This window comes from Sitophilus oryzae, unplaced genomic scaffold (assembly GCF_002938485.1).
Source record: "Sitophilus oryzae breed Bouriz unplaced genomic scaffold, Soryzae_2.0 scaffold_1517_pilon_pilon, whole genome shotgun sequence".
In the NCBI taxonomy this organism is placed as follows: domain Eukaryota; kingdom Metazoa; phylum Arthropoda; class Insecta; order Coleoptera; family Curculionidae; genus Sitophilus; species Sitophilus oryzae.
In genome coordinates, this window is record NW_022146189.1 from 109,487 (window position 1) to 133,672 (window position 24,186).

Below are 24,186 nucleotides of genomic sequence, written 5' to 3' on the forward strand. Positions count from 1 at the left end.
ATAATCTTCAGTAAATTTTGAATATTTTTTGTTAGACCCATTTTCCCCTATCTACCAAAATAAAGTGGTGGGGGAAGGTTAGATCTGTTTTTATTTGAATATTAATAACTCTGGACTGGATGATCGGAATCCAACAAGCGAGGGCTCGTTTAAAAGAGCGTTTCTTACTCTATATTGTACCATATAAACAATAATAATAAGCTTTTGAACGTAGACGCTAGGGGTCGTTGTCTTACAATTTAACAAACATTGCGCGTTTTTTCAAAAAAATTAAATGCAATAGTATATGAAATTTTAGCTGATAGGAAAGAGTAGTAAAAGCTTAAAAAGTCAGCGAAAACCGCATCTTGATATCTTCTTTCAAACCAAAGATATTATAGCAAAATTATAATAAATACCAAAAAATATTACAACACCGTATCAGTAGCCCCCTAGATTATGCCCATTCTAACCTAAAAATAAAATAGAAACAGTTAGTATATTTTTAGTTAGTAAAAATTTTAAATAATCGTAACTCCAAAATTACAGTAGCTAGCGAAACGCGGTTTTCAATTTAAGATTAGAAATAATATTTGCAACAAAATTTGTAATAACATCAAAATCAGTCAGTCGCAGTTTTTGAGATATTCCGTGTTTCCGTAGTCCGTTTTTGAGAAAATCCGTGTGGAGAACTCCAAACTCCCATCGGACGCGACCCCAGGTGGCGGATAGGGGAAATAACCGCGGACCAAAATTAAAAAAATTCCTTTACTTTGAAACTAAAAAAACTGCCTACCAACTTTTTATTAACATATTTTACTATGGGCGGCTATGCGTGCCTCCCGGCGCATTTTTTTTTGATAAGATATACTGAAAATAGTCTTCTATTTCAGATTTTGTGAAAATTGCCATAAATAATCAAAATTAAATCTTTAATAACTTTCGTACGGTGAGGTTTACAAAAAAATGATAGGAGACATTTTTTGTAGAGAATTCAATTTCCTACAAACATATGAGACGAGATAATTTCCAAATAGTAGATACCGCGATATAAATTTTTCTTTCTAATAATAAGGAAAAAAATATAAAACTGAAAGACGTAAAACCTTCCTATTAAAATTAAGCGCTCATATTTGGAGAGAATTTTTTGAGGTGGCTACCAACCCTTTTTTCAGAGTGTAAAGTGAAAAAAAAATTGTCGATTTTTTTTGACCCACCCTAATATCCATGTTCGTTCTTGATTCAACACTATAAATAAAAATCCAGCTTATCCATCTACTAAACTAGGTGGAAGAAAAGGGGGGGGGGAATATAAATGTAATTTTTTGTAAATAGGCTTTTCCAAAAAAATAGCTATAATATGAGTTCAAAATGAGTAATTGCAATTGAAAAAGGGAGTATTATAACATTTTAGAAAAGCAAAAATTTTAGAAAAAAATATGCTTTTGGGCTTCTGCTTTAGTAGAACTGAAAAAAATTATAATATTGAGCTGATTTTTTATATCTCAAACAAGGGTTTTTAATTTTATCTGAATTATTATTTTAAGGTCTGTTTCAAATCACCATGTGACAATTGTAAGAGATGTGACATCTCCTATAATTATAGACGATTACAGCAGAAACTCGCCTTCTATAAGGTAAGCTTTGTGTAAATATGAAAATATATAAATGAAGTCTTAAAAATTTAAACACGTTGTTAGTTTTCATTCTTTGATAGATTTGTATTAATAGAATTTTAATTATCGTCGTATTTTTGCTGTTTTAAAATGTCAAAGAAGCCCAAAATTTATTTAGTTCATTGCTACGGAAAGGGTGATAATAGTTATTGGAAAATGTCAACTTTAACAACAACAAAAAGTATGACCTTAATCAAAATTAATAATAACCATCTATCAAGGAATGAAATCGAAGTTATATTACTATAGAAACGTCTTTTGATTTTTGGGACTTCACATTAGTTTGCTCTTCATAAAGAATTTTTACCACGTCTCAGTTGTTGCATGTTTTTGTTTTATTAATGTATAAATTAATAAAATTTGGGTGGATATAGTTTTTTAATGTAGTTGATATGTGTAAACTTCTCTATTTACAGTATACAAGGACCAATAGTAGTATATAGTAGTAATGGGATTACTCGAGTGAAAATTACTCGGTCATCCGAGTATTCATATTCTCGGTATGTCTCGAGTATTTTTGTCGATCCTCGAGAATTACTCGGCACGCAACTAACATCGGGTGTGTTGTACCGTCCTCGCTGCGCGCGACGATACAGGCGATTTACGATTTATGTTGAAACCTTTTTTTGTCGATCCCCGAGCATTACTCGGCACGCAACTAACATCGGGTGTGGCGTACCGTCCTCGCTGCTCGCGACGATACAGGCGATTATACGATTTATGCTGAAACCTTTTATATAGAGGACAGCAGATAACCGTTTAATTACTTGCTCGCATATCGCTCGCAATAATAATCTTCAAATGATACTTCAACAGTTATGTCTTCTTCACTTTCTTCTTTCTCATCTTCTTGCAGAATATCTGGAAATCCATCTATGACAGATGCATCAGTTGTCTCCCCATTAAAATCCTCATCTGTATTTAAGTCAATATTGGAGCAAGACTGACCTTGACAATTAGTACATATTGGTGTACAAAACAATCCGACTCTTTTACAACACGGTTTTACACAGTTTGCGCTACAACACTTTTTGCAATTGCAAAAAATTGTTTTAAATAGTTTTTCTGGAGCAGGTGGAAGTAAAGTTTTAATAATCTCCAAAGTATTATCTATAAATTTCCAACCCCAGTCTTCTGGGTTCAGTTGATTACCTAGCCACAATTGAACTTGATAGTATACTCGATATAAGTGTTGACAGGCAGAAGCAGATGTTGGAGGAAGACAAGAAAGTTGTACCATTTTACTGTTCCGAGTATTTTTAACAAAACTTAAATATCTATACTTGTCTATAGAATCATTTTTTTTTTGGAGCACCATATATAGCAAGAAGCAAGCGAATTCCACTTGTGATGATGACTTGTGGAGAAGAGTCAGTCTTTTTGAATACGCCTGCGCAGACATTACTGTTGAAGTATCATTTGAAGATTACCACTCAGATTAAAATTCTGCGAAAATCAACAATAATCCATTCGACTATAATAATTACCAAGAGCACCGTTTATTAAAATTAATAGTATAATGTGTAATAAAACTTAACCACAATAGATCGTGAACTAGGCCTACAGGGGAAACCACGTTAAAAAAACGTGCCAAGTACACTACTTCACAGGTGGTGCGGAAATGTGTGCATATTATGAAAAATACGAGTTTTTCAACTTTTAAAATCGCCATATCTCAGGAATGGTGATTCGTAAGAAAAAAGTATAAGAACCATTATTGTAGAAAATTTAATGGTCTACAACATTTGTTTAAGGTACTTTTGCGATAGCGCTTACCGTTTAGGAAAAAAAAGCAAAAAAATATTTTTTTGTCTTTTGACCTTGAATAATTTTTTTAGCAGACGTGGGAGGGGTGGGGATTTTTCAGATATCGTTTATAATAGTGTATTTAAGTCCTGTACCAATTTTCAGCTCTATGCGAATTATTGTTATTTAACCCCCTTTTTTTTGTTTATTTTAATTGGGTATTTATTTGATATCAAATGCACTAAACACATTGGATAAATTAAAATTTTTCTGTATACAGGATTTTTTCAGATAACTGGTTCATTCTAAGTTTTTGTAAATTTAGAATTTCAATATGTCAGCTTAAGGCTATCTTTCAGGTGTGTTTTCTTTTTAAAATAGTTTTCATTTGTGGTACTTTTTTTGCTTATTCATCTGATACGGCCCAAATTTGGAAAATGTTCTACTCCAGTTGCAATGAACTGATAAAGATATAAAGTATATTAATTATACAGTATGTCGTCGGATTATCTTTACATGAGGAAAAACTTTTTAATTTTATATATCTGTCGGTCTGTCTGTCCGTCTGTAACACAATAATTTAAAAACCGCTAAACCGATTTTAACCAAATTTGACACAAAAATACTGTGGCACCCGAGAATCCGGTAGAATTAATTTTTGGAGGGGGTGGTGGATTGGTAAGGGGGCAGGGGAGGGGGTTAAAAATTTTTAAAAATCGTAACTCCAAAATTACAGTAGCTAGCGAAACGCGGTTTTCAATTTAAGATTAGAAATAGTATTTGCAACAAAATTTGTAATAACATCAAAATTAGTCAGTCACAGTTTTTGAGATAAAAAAAAATTGAAAAATTTCTTTACTTTGAAACTAAAAGAACTGCCTACCAACTTTTTATTAACATATTTTAGTATGGGCGGCTATATGTGCCTCCCGGCGCCCAATTTTTTTTAACCATATATTACTACATATTTTTTTTAATATTTAATAATAAAACGGCATGGAAATTTGGAAAAGTATGAACGGGATTTACCATTTTAGAACAAGCAATTTTTAGCCGACCATACCAACAGGGCTATTAAGATCAGCAAAAAAAAGTTTTTTTAATTTCACTCCAAATGAGTTATTTGGGTCATAAATGACCTAAATACAAAATATTTTCATGGTGTCTGTCTGTCCGTCTGTAACACGATAACTCAAAAACCGCTAAACCGATTTTAACCAAATTTGGCACAAAATACTGTGGCCCCCGAGAATGTGGCCATTATTTTTGGTGGGGTGGGGGGTTGGTAAGGGGGTATGGGAGGGGGTTAAAAATTTAAAAAAATTGTAACTCCAAAATTACAGTAGCTAGCGAAACGCGGTTCTCAATTTAAGAGTAGGAATAATATTTGCAACAAAATTTGTAATGACATCAAATTCAGTCAAAGTCGCAGTTTTTGAGATAAAAAAATGAAAAAATTCCTTTACTTTGAAACTAAAAAAATTGCCTACCAACTTTTTATTAACATATTTTAGTATGGGCGGTACGTGCCTTCCGGCGCCAATTTTTTTTATGGATAATGCTTTTATCGCAAAATATCAATAATAAGAAAGTTTTTCCTAAAGACAATCCGGGAACATACTGTATACCTGGATGAATTGAATTTGCTTTCATTTTATAAAAGAATAGTACTTAAATCTAAATATTAAATTATTTCAAGCATTGGTATTTTTATAGAACCTTATCACCTGAGATGCACACCAATAGTCACAAACATAGCAGATCAATGTCTCCGGGTAGTAGAAGAAGAAGAGCAGATGCTCATCGAAAACATCGGAGAGACAAAGAGAGGATGAGGGAGAAAAAAAGATTATCCAGGTAAATATAGTCCAATTAAATGATATATTTTTCAAACTGTTAATTTATTAGGATTTTATCCTATTTGGTTGCATTATTGATCTTTTTAATATCTTTGCTATTTGCCACGCCAATTAGCAAATGCCTAGTCAAATAACTACCGTATGATCGAAAAATAACGGCGTCCAGTTGGCTGGGAAATGACGATCGCTGACATTTTTCATATAATTTTACATACAAAATGACGGCGATCTTCATTTCATAGCCATCGCTGACGCCGTTTTTATTCGATCATACGGTATTTGCCTATATTAGCTTTATGCCTACAACATAACTATCTTATAACGTCTTCTGTATTTTAGTTCGCTAGTATTAGTTTTTTGTTTTTTATTATTTTAAAGCTTCAATCATTTGTCTATCCAGTTTCAATGGTCATATAGGAATTTACTAAAAACTGTGCAATAATTTCGTCTGTAAATTTTCCTAAAATATAATATTACGGTCAGAACCATGACCCCTGAGCATTTTTTTATTCATGTCAATACATGCTTTGGTTAATTTTTAAGAGCGAAATGAACTGATAACGATCAGTTTGCAATTGTCAGTTATCATTACTTTTTGATGTATTTTTTTAATATGACGGGATGGTTTTGGTGACTATTGTCGTAACGTCATGTTACACTGCATTGGACACTCTATACTAAATTTTAAAAAAAACGTTAAAGACTAACGGTACAGTCCGGGTTTTAATAAACATTAATAACGATAACAGAACTAACGATATTAAAGAAAAGATCTGTAATACTCAAGTATACAAACAGAAAAAAAAAATTGTAAAAAATACCATAATACTGCCCATAAAATACCATAATGTATTGCTGCCCTTGGCTGCTATAACTGCCTGTATACGTCCGTTCATACTGTCATTGAGGCTATATATATCATATTGCGTTGTTTTCCCATTTTTCTTTACAGAATAAGCGAAGTTCAATTAATAAAGCTGGTACAACTTCGCGATCTCTAACCCTCCGCCAAGCACTTGCCGAACGTTGAACATGATAGGCAGTTCATAGTAGTATAGAGTTCACAATAATCACCAAAGCCGCCTTGTCACATTGAAAAATAACTTCAAAAAGAATTAATTAACCCTGTATAATATGCCAAATACTAAAGTTTATAAAAAACTGAGTTTATGAATTAAAGTTGATATAATTATATACAGCTTGCTAAAAAATTCATGAAAATAGTGCTAGACATAACAAAAATATAACACTTTAAATTTGACCAAAAATTTCTCCGTTGCGTTTTTTTGCATCTGAGTGTATTTTGCAATGTGCTTTTTGAATAAAGTTAGTAAAATTAATTAGGAGTCGAAGTCCACTAAATCGACGGCGATCTCCCAGTTATTCTCGAAGCAGACACTACAGCCCATCGCCATCGAGGAGTAGCAGGAGTAAAAGGCACAAATCGCGGAGTCCTAGAAGAGATAAAAGTCCTAGGTCAGTATTAGGATATGACATGTGTTTATAACAGGGCGAGCGACTATTCTGAATAACGCTTTCATCAGAATTTCTACAAAATATATGATTATTAACCGTTTTTGAGAAAAAAAATATTTAAAATTTTTGGCGAAAAAACTGTAACTCGTAAACGATTAAACTCGTAAAAAAACTCGTAAACGATTTATTTTAGGTATTGGGACATGTATAATCAAAAAGTAACGAATTAAAAAACCTTTTCACTAGTGAACTAAAAAAAGTTTCTATTTGAAAAAAACGATTTATGATAATTTTTTAATCTCTCAATTCCATGACAGCTATGGCCAATATTATATGATATTCAAACAATTTAAAAAGATTCTCAAAAACGGTTAATGTTAGGTATAGAATGTTTCATATAAACATTTATAAAATTTTACAGATAATTCAAATATGTAATAAAAAATGGGGGTACCCATTTAAAATAAAAAAGCTGTTGTCAACTTCCGGTATTTCCTTTTATAGTGAAAATATTTTTAATCAATAGATCTCGTTGTGAAATAAAGATGTGCAAAAAATCTCCGATCTAGATATTGTAGTTCTCTAGAAACTTCACTAGAAAGTAATGCACGCTCAGCCTGAGACACCCTGTATATGTGTGATGGTTGAATTAGGGCAGCTTTAGTTTTCTGAATTAGATTAAAATTGGCATAATAAAATGTAATTTAAAAAAGGAGTCCATTAATCCCAAAGAAACCTGGGCCCGTATTCTGTAACTTTGACATAAAAACGTTACGCTTTCAAAGCGGTGGGCGCAAGTATTCGATCAGCGAAACGCAAAGCATTCGATTTTGGTATTCTCGTTGCCATGCGAATCGTGTTCTGGGTACGCGTTGAGCACATATTGGCAACATCACAATTTCTAAGTAGCTAATAGTCAAAAGTTGATAACTGACGGATGTAACAATGAAAAATGTCAATGTTACGTGAATTTCATAACCTATTGTTGAGTTATAGGCCAGTGCAAATAATTTTGAATTTGCAAAAAATTTTAGAAAGCTGCGACCTTTGAAAATAGTTAGCATTAGTAACCCTTATTAACATACTAACAGTCCCCATTTGTCCGGTGTGTGCGTCATCAAAAAAAATCGGCCGCCATCTTGAGTTTTGGTACTTTTTGGGAAAAAATGTTAATAACTCGAAAACCGTGCGTTATAGCGAAAAACTCCAAGATATAAAAATTAAAGAGAATAAAAAACTCTATTAGAATCAATAAAAAATAGTTTATTATCCTAACGCAGTGACGTACAAATTTTTTTTGAAAATCGAGCAATTCTTAAAAGGAATCACCGAAATGCAAATTACTAATTTTTTAAGCTTATTAACAAATAACATGGATATTTAGCATTAATTCAACTAAAATACAATCCTTGTGACATTTTCAAGAAATATTTATTGGTGGTTTAATAATATTTCAAAATTAACAAAAATTGTAAAAGCTATTCTTTACTAAATACATGTGTACTAATATTGTACGAAAGCACCCTCCTCCTTGTCCCGGTCGGGGCTATTTGCACTTAAACCAAGGTCTCTTTGTTACCATTTTGTAAACAACTTGTTTTTAAAAATACATACAGTGACAGTTTGACAAATTAGGCTACAGGTTGGAAGAAAAAAATAAAATGTTAAGTACTTGCGAATGTCTTTTTGACATAAATATCATCTACGATCTTAACACTTTTTCATTATGATAAATACATTATAAACATACCCCTACAAATCGAATAACAATAATTCAAATTATGACCATTTTAATAAAAATGTGTTACCAACTTGTAATCTAACTTTTCAAACTGTCATCTCTAGAAAAGAAAATGAAGTTTACAATTTTATTCGATTTGTTCTTCATCGACCGAGATTTATTTGTTGTCGCAAGAAATACCATTACAGTTACCACACAAGCTTGAACATGGCATATTAGATTTTAAACATGTACATAGTTTATTACATCCAGATTTGCAATTACAGTAAATCATTTTCAATACAAATTCTGGTGCCACTGCGTTTGACGTTGTTTTTGGAACTAAGGTATCTGTTTTTTAGTCCATCCCCATTCTATTGCCTCTTCTCCGTTATTTAGCCAATACTACATTTGTAAATGATATATAATAATGATTTTCAGCTGCGTTAGTTGTTGGAGGTAAGGTAGCTAAATCAAAATTTTTACTAAGTACCTGACTAGATGTAAGGGTTTTATATTTATAATACCTCACCTGATCTAAATCTTTTGCTAGCCTATGTCGACCATATAATAAAAATAAGAATGTATTTCCAGCTTCGACTAGCTCAGATTTTTGTGCTGCAGGATCTAAAAAAATGGATGTAATTTGTCGCAGATGAGGATCTTTTTGCAACATTTTGAAAGTCGCCAGTTTACCTTTTTTAAACAAGCACGAGGTTGTATCACATCCTCATATAGCATGTGCAAATAAGAGTGAATGCTTCATGTCACCAATCTTGTTCTGCATATTACCGATGTCAGTTACTCTGTGAGGTTTGAACCATTTTCCAGGCCGAAGCATAAAAATAGAATTTTTTGTCCGATAATGCAGTAATAAAACTAACAAATCAGTATCTGTAGCCTAATTTTTCAAACTGTCACTGTATTTTTAAAAACAAGTTGTTTACAAAATGGTAACAAAATGACCTTGGTTTAAGTGCAAATAGCCCCGACCGGGACAAGGTGGAGGCTGCTTTCGTACAATATTAGTACACATGTATTTAGTAAAGAATAGCTTTTACAATTTTTGTTAATTTTGAAACATTATTAAACCACCAATAAATATTTCTTGAAAATGTCACAAGGATTGTATTTTAGTTGAATTAATGCTAAATATCCATGTTATTTGTTAATAAGCTTAAAAAATTAGTAATTTGCATTTCGGTGATTCCTTTTAAAAATTGCTCGATTTTCAAAAAAATTTTGTACGTCACTGCGTTAGGATAATAAACTATTTTTTATTGATAGAGTTTTTTATTCTCTTTAATTTTTACCTCTTGAAGTTTTTCGCTATAACGCACCGTTTTCGAGTTATTTACATTTTTTCCCAAAAAGTACAAAAATTGAAGATGGCGGCCGATTTTTTTTGATGACGCACACACCGGAGAAATGGGGACTTTTAGTATTTTAATAAGGGTTACTAATGCTAAGTATTTTCAATAGTCGCAGCTTTCTAAAAAATTTTGCAATTTCAACATGGTAAATGTCATAACTGCACTGGGGTATTATGTCAAGCTATTTTTCTATGGATATATCATTATTCTTATTATACGAAGGAAGTGTTGAAGACTCTTCTCAGCATTTTCGATGTTTTGAACAATATTTATAGGTGCCAAGTCGTAAGTTATCAATTATTTATTGAAGAATTTATAGAAGTAGTAATTTTCACTAAAGAGCAAGATAACGCACAATATCACATTTTTTCTATTTTCACTGACACACAGTGCTTCGAACATATAGCTCTAGAGGACAAAAATGCAAAACTTCTCTTTTATAGTAGGCAATTTATTCAAACTATGTTTATTTGACACAAATGATGAGTACTCTCATTGTACTAAATGATGTTCTAGTCCCACGTTTATGAAAAAAATCTTATAAATAATAAAAACGTTGGAGCTGTTCCTACAATATAAGCCTAATATAAAATAAAAGTGTTTTTCTTTAATGAAAAAGAAACATTAATGTTATATTTAATTAAAAAAAACTTAAGATACTATAAATTTACTTTAGGACAACAAAATGCATAGATCGTAACTACTCTGATTCAGAAGAATCACTGCTGACAGAATCTTCCAAATTTATAGTATCCAAATCACAGGTAGATGAAGTATCCTCACATATAAGATATTTCTGTACATCATTTTCTAATAAGTTAATTTTTCGCGTTATTACTGTTCTTCTTGCTGGTATGAGGGGTTCGGAAATTAATAGTTATCTCTTTAATAGACCGTATCCATATATTATTTTTTCATTTTCTTGGGTATGAGGTTTTATAATAAATTGAAAGTTGGAAAATTTTTATGCGACGTTTCGCTCCAATATAGTGGGTTTTTTCAGGCACAAGTGGTGTCTCATTTGACTGGAAGGTTCATCAATATCTAATAACGAACACATTTTTTGAAATACAAATAATTTTGAGTTCTTGTCCTTATGATCAAGCCAAATATTAACCAGATCGGCATTGCTTATCAATTTTACTCCATCTGAAAAGTATTATAAAATAAAGTTCGTCGCAAGCAGATGCAGGTGAACTATACAAAAATTAAAAGTGTATGAATATGACAACACAAATATTCAATAAATACGATATGTTTTGATATGTTTTTTTTAAATGCCTTTTTGAAGTTTGAAAACGTAAAATTTTTATACCCATTTAAGAATCATCTTAAAAAATAAAAACTAAACAATCACGAACTTGTTTAGAAATAAATTTAAAGTTCATTCCTTGTTTAACAATATCCATAGTGGCTTTCAATTAAGTACGTACCGTTTAACTCCATAATATACAGAACTACTATGAATGTTATTCTTTTCACTGATAAGATAATGATCGCAAAATTTATTTTTAGTGAAAATATTTGCTAACAAAAAACGCTGTTTATGAAAAATAATATACAGGATGGTTGAACATTGCTATAAGTATATAATTACATATTCAGATATTAGTAAATTTTAACTTTCTTTTTCGATTTTTGTCCATGGGACGAAGCACTGTGTGACAGTTCGACAAGCAAAACGATCCTTTAAGGCAACCGTTTTTAAAGCGCTCAGCGCAATCCGTAAAGACGCTAAGCGCGTCAGACGAGAATACCGAAGTCGTTAATTAAGAGCGCGCTCAGCGAAAATTAACGTCATATACGCTGAGCGTCTAAAAGCGCTTAGCGTTTTCAAAGTTACAGAATACGGGCCCTGGTCTATAAATACAAAAGCCAAAGCCTTAGAGTAGACTAGTCATGACTTAGAATCTTATTACTTTGGCTTTTGTATTTAATAAAATGTAAGCTGTCGCTCTGGGTATTTGACATATTCGACATTTAATGTAATAAATGGCTAAAAATGTTTTTATTAGCCAAATTTTTAAAAAGTTGTCGCTTAATTTTACATAGGTATACCAATTTTCAGTCAGCTAAATAAAAAAAATATTTTTTAACTATCTTAAACTGAAGTTGAGTAATTATTAAAGAGAAAACTTATAGAAGAACGATATCATTTCAATATACCGGGTGCGTCTCAAAAGTGGCTTACCACTATAACTTTTTTATTTTTTTAGATAAAAAAATGAGATTTGGTCTGTTAGTATATGACATAAATTAGGATTGATTGACTTATTCAATTGTTTTGTGTCACTTCCTGTTTCACCGGAAATTACTACAACTTTTGATTTTTAAATGGCACCCTCGGTATTTTTTTTTACTTTATTTGATAGAAAATTACATTCTAAATAGAATGACGTATCATATGTCAACTTTTGACATATTTGCTCAAAAACAAATTGTATTTTAAATATCAATCTAGAGTGCCATGGCTGTGTTAAAAACACTAATTTTTAATCAAGGAGCCTTGGAAAAATAGATTTGATCGTCTAATGTTTTTAGTTTCTTGTCCTGACCGGTTAAACGATGCCCAAATCGTATTTTTGATCATATCTCAATTTTTTCAAATGGAACGAGGGTGGCTCATTAGCATATTTCGAAAAAGCATTTTTTTACGAATAATTTAATACCACATACTTGGTATTTCGAGTCAAATTGTCGTTATGAACCGCATGTTACAATTTCAAATAAACCATATGCTAAAATGTCAAAAATTGACATGTGATATGTCATTCTATTCAGAGTGTCATTTTCTATCGAATAAAGTAAAAAATACCGAGGGTGCCATTTAAAAATCAAAAGTTGTAGCTATTTCCGGTGAAACCGGAAGTGGCCGAAAACAATTGAATATGTCAATCAATCCCAATTTATGTCATATACTAACATACCAAATCTCGTTGTCTTATTTGAAAAAAATAAAAAAAGTTATAGGGGTGAGCCACTTTTGACATGCACCCGGTATATATAGGAGTTATTCATATTTTGCACCATTTCAATCAGTTTTTGACATCTAAATTTATGTTTTCTTTCAAAATTATTAATTAATTTAGTGTGATATTATTTTAAAGCAAAAACTAATGCCAAAGTCAAATTTCACCTAAATAAATTAGTAAAAAAATCCAAGTGGTGCAGACTTCATCTGTAACACTGAAAGTAATTTTAAAATGTACTGCACAAGGAATTCTGTGTATAACAGAACATTTTTGGAACAGTGGGTCACCCTGTATAAACAGTATAATGTGTTTGTATTTACTTATGTATAAAAATAATATTACTGGTTTTTAGGCATAGGCATAGAAGCCCTTCGCCCCGCTCTATCAAACCATCACAACTAACGAATAAAATAACAGATACTAGTCTGTTTGCAGAATTAGTTAAAGATCGACATAAGAGAGAGCAAGAACTGAAACGGTTAGAACAAAGCCTGAGATCGGAAAGGGATTATGAAAATGTAAATAAAAAATTGTAATTTTTTAGCCACTTTTAAAATTTACGCTATTTTCTTAGAATAAACAAGAGGTTATAACGATACAGGACGATGTGGATGGTAAAGTTGCCGAGGCACCGTCAAACGCGGCATCAATACCAATGGATATTGATGACATACCTATACCAGATTCGAAACCTGTTGAAGCAACACAGCCTAGTGAACCGCCAATTCCTAACAACAATTTACAGGTAAGTTTCATAAAAAGAAAATAAATACGGTAATCGCAAAACAATTTCCTATGTACGTGATCAACTTTGAGTGACAAGCGATGGCGACAGCGCTGCCAGATTGTGATGGATTTATGGGACGAATCTTAATGTAAAATTAGGAAGTTTCCTATTTTTTCATTTTCACTATACAAATAGTCCCAAAAATTATAAAAGTAACAGTGATTTTTTTTTAATTATCTTCATAAATAAGAAAGTTATGACCTCGCAAAGTTCAGGATTCCTGTTCGTATCGCGGAAATGGCTGTGACGTCACGCGACACCGTACGAAGCGTTCGACCGTGAATGATCGCCCGGGATCGTCGACTTTCATTTCGTCCAGTTTGTATTGTCGTAGTGTTGTGAATATTCGGATGATTTTGATATTCGGATGATACGGAATCGCAATAAAAAAATATTCGGATGAATCATCCGTATTACGTAATACGTATTATGTGGTATTATTCGATTTTTGTTAATATACTGGCCTAGTTACCGGCATCGGATTAATGCACGAGGAAGACGCGGTTCGGCGTCCCTAACCTCTAAAAGGGTATAATTCTAGTTACCAAACGCAAGTGTATTTTTGAGTCATTTTTTACCACCCTTCATAGAGGCTACCTTTTAAACAATGTCATTTTTGAAGGAAGGTACTTGTTACTGTTTTTTTTAGAATAGATTATTTTTTGTTATTATTTTTTAATAACAAATAATTAATAAAATAATTAAATTTTTTAATCAGTAGCTGGGACTGTTTGTAGGAATTAGTATACCGGGTGTTTCTGGGTTGTGGTTCCCCCTTGTAACTTTTTTATTCATAAAAATAAAAAAACAAACTTTGGTACATAGGTATATTGCATAAAGATGGATTGTTTGACATATTCAGTTTTTTGTTATCACTTCTGGTTCAACCGGAAATGGCCTCGACTTTCTTATTTTAAATGGGACACCCGATATATTTCTACTTATTTCGATAGAATATGACATTCTACGTTGCTTTAAAAGTTTTGCGCCACGAATTTCTGCACTATTGTAACATGGATTACTCGTAAACAATCTATAATCATGTCAATATCAACTTTAGGGTACGAACATAATTGAGGCAGGTTTTTGCTTTCCGGCAACCAGCGCCGTCTCTGGGTACCTATTCTTGATCACTGGCATCTTCAAATATCGCTCACATCTCGCATCTCCGAAACAGCCATATAACAATACACGTGATACGTAACTTTGCGTATATGCATCACGTATATTGTTATATGGCTTTTTCGGAGATGCGAGCAGGGTTCGGAAGTAGTTAATTAAGAGGAAATTTACCTGATTAACTAACCTAACCTAACCAAACCATATTCAAACGCCGCACTCGCCGCGCCGGCGCCGCACATAGGGGTATTTGGTCTATAAACCTGGCCAAAAGTGATATTTTTTTATTTTCATTTTTTATCTTAACTGAATACAAATCTATAAGAACTAAATGTAAGCACGTTTATTAGCTTTTTTTAAGTCGTAAGTTGACTATCAAATAAATAATATATTTCAATTATAAGTATGAATTATCTTGAGTGTATTCTGAATATTTCTAAGATTATAAAATAGTGGAATTGTTTCTAGTGCTTTTTTTGCAAATTGTTTATAATAACTGTCATGATGGACACAGAGCCAGCTGGCAAGTCTTGCAAAGCAATGTTTTATGCCATATTTTTATTTTGAAACGTTTCCTTCTATTCTATTTATGTTTTATATTTAAAAAATCAGAGGCATTTTTATAAGGTGTAAGACTATTCGGCAATATTCCGCATGGAAATTAGTATCCGTTCAATGCTTAAAGTCTCCAGCTTTGGAATATTAACAAAAATCTTGCCAATATTTGCCACTGCCAAAAAAAACATTGATTTAAATAGATTCTTAAAGGGAATAGTCTTTACCCTATAACACCCATCCTCGCTCAAATATCGTCTATAATATACAAACTACTTTCTTGTTCTAGCATCCTCATCCAATTGCTTAGTTTTGCACAGAATGGCCCTATTTGATCGGTGGAAAGGGTTTCAGAGCAGAGGAAAAAATATTGTGTAGGAAAAACAAAATGGGGTTCCATATTAGCACCCTCTCCTCTAATAATTAATATTACTAGCAAAAAGCAAAAAAAAATCTTAAAACATAATTTTGGCCAACTTTTAGTTCTTAATACCCTCTGTGCGCCGTCGGCGCGTGCAAAAGCAGAAATAAATAAATGTTCGTTCCGGTAAAAGCGAGAACGCCGATGAACGCTGGTTGACGGCGCCTACCTGCTTTCACTGTGAACTAGCCGATTTGATAACACGCTTTAATTTTTCAAGGTTATAAGCGCGAGGCGGCGCGGCGCTACTATGTACCCATATACAGGGTGTCCCAGAAATACGTGCAAGTATTTTAACTTAACTTCTAGTATAGTTCAACCCCAGAAACACGCCTATGAGGTTTTTTTCTAAATAATTTTTTTTGAAAATTAGGAATTTTTTGAAAATATTTTTGGAACTTATTGCAATTTTTTTAGTTTTTATTTAAAAAAAATAATTTCTTGATAATATGGCAACATAGGTAGTAGATTAAATTTACAAGTTACACGATAGTCTGGCAGCTCACGACCGTTCGCCGAATAAGAAATTGAATATTTCCGCTATTTTTGGAGATATTGAGTTGATTTTTTAAACGGTTTTATTTAGCTCGACCCGTACGGTATTTATTTATTTGTTTGGGTCAAAATTAGAAATTGAAATTTAAGTACCTTCCTGTTGTCAGATTGATCTGAAGTTTGGTTCACACCTTTAGTTCCGATGACAATACAATATAGTAATATCAATAACATTGTAAATCTAAGATGGCCGCCGGTACAAAATGGCGGATTTCATATTTTTCCACAACCCCCTCAATATGGGTATCAAATGAAAGGGCTACACTAGTAGAATACTGTGATTATGACAAAATTTAAAATCCAAGATGGACGTCGTTACAAAATGGCGTATTAGGTGAGGGCATGAATAGTCGTGGCCAGAACAGTTGTGTCCAAGATTGTGTGACGTTAGAAGGACAGATAAAAAAAATAGGTGATGAATTTGTGAAAATGTTGCGGTCCAACATTGACGTTACAAAAGGATTGGTAAATGGTGCTATAGGCCACATTACAGAAATTGTTTGGCCTCAGTTCCGTGGAACCCAAATGTACGAAACAGATGTACCATCAGTTTGGATTGACTTTGGCAGAGACGGCATACACGTTATACACCCGAAAGCCATACAGTTTCCAGCAAAATTCAATTATGGTACGGCTGAAAGAAGGATGTTACCCTTAATTTTGTCATGGGCATCCACCGTCCATAAAATGCAGGGCAGCACAGTCGACCATGCAGTAGTGTATTTGGGCTCAAAATTGTTTGAGGAAGGGCAAGCATACGTGGCTCTAAGTCGAGTCAAGTCTCTGGAAGGGCTATGTATTGAGGAATTAGATTGTAATAAATTATCAGGTAAAAAACCGTGTAATAATGATGCACTAAATGACTTAAATAGAATGAGGAATATTCGGTAGGCATTTCCGTTAAATACTAAAAACTAGAAAATAAAAAATCGGTAGAAAAACATATTTTTAAGTTAAACGGTTTAAGTTATTTTATGTGCACTGAAAACTAGAAAATAATAATAACAATTAGGTATTTTGAACTTCTAGTTCAGAAATATTTTAGTACTAGGCAGAATAGCTTTTAGGCATATTAGACTAAAATAACAACGTGGGGCCCATTAACTATTGCTGTAATACTTTCTTCTATACTAAGTGTGGATTGCATCGACTTACTATAATCGTAACTGGAGATTTTGACAATCAATAACCAGCCGTGGCGGCTTCACCAGCGAACGCCGAGCTCATGATCTACCAAAGTATAAAGATATGCTTCGCCATAGGTAGGATTTCAGAGGGGCCCCACGTTTTTATTTTACTCTAATATGCCTAATAGCTATTCTTCCTAGTACTAAAATATTTCTGAACTAGAAGTTCAAAATACCTAATTGTTATTATTATTTTCTAGTTTTCAGTGCACATAAGATAAAACCGTTTAACTTAAAAGTTTTTTTATCGATTTTTTATATTTTAGTCTAATATTCCTAAAAGCTATTCTGCCTAGTACTAAAATATTTCTGAACTAGAAGTTCAAAAGACCTAATTGTTATTATTATTTTCTAGTTTTCAGTGCACATAAGATAAAACCGTTTAACTTAAAAGTTTTTTTACCGATTTTTTATTTCGACTTTCATCAAGTTAATGAATAGACTACTAAATGACATGGAACTCCACACGATTTTCGACCTAAGGAAACTTCCTAATTGGGAAACAATATATTTATTATATCATTTTTAAAGATTTTTACGTTTTATTAGCCGACTATACCAGGTATGGTAGGCTATTAAGATCGGCAAAAAAAAAAGGTGGGGGTGGGGGGTTGATAAGGGAGTATGGGAGGGAGTTAAAAATTTTAAAAAATTGTAACCCCAAAATTGCAATAGCTAGCGAAACGCGGTTTTCAATTTAAGATTAAGAATAATATTTGCAACAAAATTTGTAATAGCATCAAAATCAGTGAAAGTCGCAGTTTTTGAGATAAAAAAAAATTGGAAAAATTCCTTTACTTTGAAACTGAAAGAACTGGCTACCAACTTTTTATTAACATATTTTAGTATGGGCGGCTATATGTGCCTCCCGGCGCCAATTTTTTTTTAAATTTAATAATTAATATTTTTTAATTAATTGATTTATTTGTCTTATAGCTTTACTTATTACATATTGGCAAAAACTAGTCCATTATGAAGATTATTCTAAGCGTTATTATGGATTATTTATTTATTGATGTACGACTTATAACACCACAAGTGGTAATAACAAGTAAGAGGGTACCATTCAATGCAGAAACTAATATTCACAGATTTTACTAAAAACTAACGTAGAAATAATTTTGAAGTGGTATATTGTACTTACCGATCACACTTACTTCTCTGACTGCAGTCAAGGGTAATAAAACACCTTTATTGTCACGTTCTCGTTCAAAATAGTTTATCAGTGAAGCTACCCCAGTAGCACACCAACATTGGTAAAATAATATATTTACATATTGGCCCAATAAAGAAAAGGCGAGATTTTTTTTTAATGGTAAAATATAGCATTCATATATTTATCCTTTGTTAAATATCAATATTGATCCAATATGGGTATTTAATATTTATCCTATATTTACTATATTTATAGACATAATGTATTTTTTCAATAATGGTCCAACATAATTTACTTATATTTTTCTATTATGTTTTGCAAATCTTGGACCAATATTTATTCTGTACATTGAACCTATGTACATACCACATAATCAAGATTCGGAATAGGAAACTCCCTGGAAACTTTTTATGGTCACTTGATAGTTCGAAAAGTCAAATATCTCTTACAATAATTTGTTCTATAAAGTAAAACGAAGAGCTGCTTGGTATCTTAAATTATACAACAAATTTAAACATTTTTGCCAAAATTTCATTTAGCAGGTTTATAGGCTTTAGTATCAATTTCGACATGACTCATGACGTGCATCGGAAAATGTTTTGCGATTACCGTAAATGCATATTATTGACGCAGTTGAATTAATTATTATTCATTTAAAATCTCATCCAGCTGATAATACATTTATATTAATACCTAATAATATATTTTCAGTCAAATCAAGAAGCAATAACTGTGCCACCGCCTGCATCAGTTATAAATTCTGAGCCAAAAACCAGCCATTATTAATAATACTCCAATAAAAGCAAACGATGTTATTAAACCTAAGCCAAAGAGTGTTACCAATCTGCCTATGCCACCTGGAATGGACCAAACAGAGTAAGTTTATTTCAATATTAACATTAGAACACTCAATTTAATTAGCTTTCACTATTGATGCTCTTAGTAGTCAACTATTGAGGATTTTGTAATAGTTGTTGCCTATTGATAAAACAAAAGAAAACATTAGACCTTGAATTAACGTAACCTTCTAGAACAAAGATAGGGTAGTATTATGTAGAATGTTTAGGAGAGGGGTTAATCACACCGCGACCTTACAGATCTATTGTGTCTTGTTCCCCTTTCTTGAGTTATATCATCATACAGTCTCAGGGCTTTGACAAAAGTCAGTATCTGAGACGGCTCCACAGAGGCCAGCTCTCTATCTTCAACATCAGCCATACTAAAGTTTATGGCATAACAGTTGTTGTCTAGGTGCACTCAGTGATAAGGTGTTCTGGTGTTTGCCCATTTTTCCCACAGAATCTGCATTCGCCGTTGTTTCTCAGCTTCAATTGTCAGTCCTGTTAGAAACCCCGTAAATAAAGGAAAATCTTTGATTTTTCTCGGTCGTAAGTTCTGAGGAACTTTTTCGAGTGTTTTAAACCGTTCCAGGTTCCAGGTTCGGTTCGATATTCCCAGTTTCGGATGAAGTCTTCCAGGTTCTTCAGATCCGCTTTAAGTTGGCTTGGGACGCAAAACAGTTCTGGTCCATTTAGTGGAGTGTTTGTCTCCTTCTCTGGCAAATCGTTTGTTTTTTCATTGCCTTCTATCCTTTGATGAGTGGGCACCCAGAGTAGGAGGACTTTATTTTCTTTGCCTAATTTAATCAGGTATTATTATTATACTTCTCTAGGCATTCTTTGACCAATTTCGAATTAATGGTTTTTAGTGCTGCTTGATTAGCGGATAAGATGGTTATTTCCTGTTTTCGATGGTTCCTATCTAAGATAAATTGTACCCATGTTTCGATAGCGTAGATTCGTGCCTGAAGGTTGCTGGGGTAGGTGCCCATTGGTCCAACATATTTAGTTTTCGGCCTAAATACTCCTATCCATGCTTTGGTTTTGGAAGCATCAGTATACCAAATTATAGCATGGTCTTCACATGCTGAACAAATGTTTTCTCTCCCAATCTTTTTTATTGCTGGATACTACAGTGAGGTGTTTCTCATAGTTGTAAATTCTTGATATGTCATGTGTTCCAAGCCCCTGACCTGAAAATTCTCCCAGTATTGTTTCCCTCAATGACCATTCTAACCGCTGTCGCATTGGCGTAACTACCGACGACAATGTGCAGTGGTTGTAGGTCTAGGATGACCTCCATTGCTGCTGTTTAGACGGCTGGGGAAAGACAATCGATGATAATGTTGACGTGGTCAATCTCTAGATGTCATTTACTAAAAATTGACATAAAACATATCAAAACATTTCCAGACACACACAAATCTATTTCAAAAAAAATATCTTTTCTCAAATTTTAAACTACACTATTTAAAAATCGTTTTTACTCGATATAAAAATAAATTACACAATTCTTAAAACCAACTGGCAGTAAACGCAATTAGAAAATAAAGAGGAGTGAAAGCCAAGTAAATAACATCTAGTGATTGACCTCGCCAAAATTATCATCGATTGTCATTCCCGAGCCGTCTTTGACGCCGTTTTTTTTTCGATCGTATGATATTTTTTTTATCTTTGTGTTAACTGAATTTTAAAACAAAGTAAATATACACGATGGTGTATAGGTGGACGAACTTTAAAAAATTGGTGATCCCAATGATTAATAATCATTTTAACTTGATATTACATCCATGTTAAAGAACCTTTGTTACACCATTCAGTCAACTGGTATTTTTGACAGTAATGATCGATAATATCAAAAATGTATTTATGAAAAAATATTTAGGTTGGAAGCCATAGAATCGCCACCTAGTAGATCCCCAACGCCGCCACCTCCTAAACCAAAAACGCCACCATTGAATACCAGAAAAAGTATAAAGGATTTGCCAATGCCACCAGGTAAGCGATTGAAAATAAACATGTCTACGAAAATTTAATGAATATTGACACTATTTACATATTAAATATTTGTTTTTAGTTATACCGGGAACAGAAGAACTTAGTGGTGATGACGACATACCTACAACGCCTCCTAGGAACAACACTAAAGTTATAGACAAGCCCAAACCTCTAGCGAAACCAAAACTAGTAAAACGGCCGAGAATATTGAAACGTCGTAATTCGAGGAATTTCCAAATGAGTGGCAAAGATTGGGGCGAAAGGTGTGTCGATATGTTCGAGGTAATCGCACAAATTGGAGAAGGTTAGTTCAATATCTATCTATACTAATATCACAGAATATCTAGCTACGCAACAGAAGCCTCGTTACATGTATAAAATTGTAGGTATCAAAAGGAGACAGGCTTTTAAAGACTGTCTCCAAATCAGATATTTTGATGCGGTAGTTTCGCTACTACATTATAGAGGGCGATAAATTTAAAAGAAAACTGTTTTCTACAAACGAAATTTAAAAGAATTTTGTGCAGTGTTGCCATTGTGTAATTCATATTGTAATACTTCCTGATAAAGCCTACCTTCAAATTTGCTATTTAAACATATTAAAATAGATCAGAGCTCTTTTTTTCAAACGTTTAAGTATTTAACTTGCCATGTTAATTGGAGTTAAATCTTACGAGCTGAATTACAATCAGTTCCTGGCGTTTGATTGTAAATTGAATCCTGAATTTTGATTGTAATTCGGCGACAATATAATAAGTATTGTTCTACTATTATGATACTACTTCCTGACGTTCAATTGTGTTCATACTTTATACCGTATGATCGGGAAAAAAACGGCGTCAGCGATGGCTATGAAATGAAAATCGCTGTCATTTTATATGTATGTAAATTTATATGGGAAATAGTATACCATAATATAGTACCATATTAGATACATGGCAGTCGATAGGGCTTAAACTTGGTATACTACGTATCTTCGGTGACATTGTAATTTTATAGTACCATGGAGCATATATAGTGGTACCTTCTATAGTACCATATAATGTTACCACTTCCTGATGTTCGATTGGGCTCATATTTGATATATACTTGCGTATTCTTGATAACATTGCAATATTATGGTACCATGAAGCATATCAAGTGGTACCATAATATAGTACCACACTACATACATGGCGTTCGATTGGGCTTAAACTTGGTATACTACGTATATTCGGTGACATTGTAATATGATGGTAGTATGATGCATATAAAGTGGTACCTTCTATAGTACCATATTATGATACCACTTCCTAACGTTCGATTGAGCTCATATTTGACATATAATTTCGAATTTTTGATGACATTGCAATATTATGATACCATGGACCAATCAAGTGGTACCATAATATAGTACCATATTACGTATGTACATGGCGTTCAATTGGGCTTAAACTTGGTATACTACGTATCTTCGGTGACATTGTAATATTATGGTACCATGGAGCATATAAAGTGGTACCTTCTATAGTACTACATTATGATACCACTTCCTGCCGTTCGATTGGGCTCGTATCTGATATATACTTGCGTAAGTTTGATGACATTGCAATATTATGGTACCATGAAGCATATTAAGAGGTACCATAATGTAGTACCATATTACGTATCTATTTCCTGGCGTTGGATTGGGCTTAAACTTGGTATACTACGGATCTTCGGTGACTGCAATATTATGGTATCTTGAAGCATATCGGGTGGTACCATAATATAGTACAATATTATGATATCATTTCCTGGATTTCGATTGTGTCCAAATTTGGTATACTTGCGTTTCTTTATAAAGATTTGTTTAATTAATATTTTTAATTTATTTTACGAATTTTAATTTATTGTACGATGTCGGTGACAGCAACTTTTATGCCGATTATGATATTACTATTAATTGTACCTGTAATATAAATAACGTGGCAAACAGAAGAAATTTGTTTGGTTTGGTTTGGTACTGTTGTACTGCATTTTAATAAATTATTTTCATTATTATTAAACTTATATTTCATTACTAACGCTCCAGCATTAATAAATATCACTATCTATCGCCCTGTATATTATTAATTTTAAAGGTAATTAAAGGTATTTACTTAGTTAACAATATAAGGTAGTGTATATTAAAAATGTATTTTGTGAGTAGGTATATGTTTTGTAATAATATACTAAAAAATATTTTAAAAGCCAAACGAATAATTAATATAAGCAGATATAAGTGTGTCTGACAAGAAAAGAAGAATAGAAAGAAATTATTATACGCCAGAAAAAGAATGGGATGCCAATTAAAATCTTTTTGAATCTCAAACTATTTAGCTAAGGCAAACTATGCCTTAGCATTCACAACGTCTAAAAAACGCAATTAAAATTAATAGAATATCCTAGCAATAGCTTGCTATATGCAACTATGCATATTTAGCCGAGCTTCAAGGCCGTCGACGTGTCGTCGATCCAAAATAATTCCAAAACTGAAAGTTCAAAATTTCCAATTATATTCTGATTATGATATTGTCGCGCCATCTAGTATTTTATTTGTGCAATTTTAGCTCTTTCATTTCGAGTATTTTTCTGTTGCGTAGCTAGATATTCTGTGCTAATATATAAAATCCTTAAGTGACTCACTGATTAATCACGATCCTGCTCAAACCACTCAACGTAAGAAGCTCAATTTTGGCATACAGGTTGATTCTAGGGTGTAGAGGTTCGATAAGAAGGGATTTTTCGAAATTCCAGCTCCAAGGGGG

General features: G+C 32.7%; 1 protein-coding gene across 1 annotated transcript in view; it reads left to right on the forward strand.

Moving 5' to 3' along the window:
• The window catches only part of LOC115878534 (cyclin-dependent kinase 12-like), an 81,886-nt gene that overhangs the window by 18,926 nt on the left and 38,774 nt on the right, over nucleotides 1-24,186 (forward strand). The window contains 8 exon segments of the mRNA XM_030895058.1: nucleotides 1,527-1,616; nucleotides 5,118-5,258; nucleotides 6,605-6,736; nucleotides 13,154-13,319; nucleotides 13,376-13,546; nucleotides 19,339-19,457; nucleotides 21,306-21,418; nucleotides 21,498-21,722. Of these exon segments, the coding sequence (XP_030750918.1) occupies nucleotides 1,527-1,616; nucleotides 5,118-5,258; nucleotides 6,605-6,736; nucleotides 13,154-13,319; nucleotides 13,376-13,546; nucleotides 19,339-19,457; nucleotides 21,306-21,418; nucleotides 21,498-21,722 (1,157 nt within the window).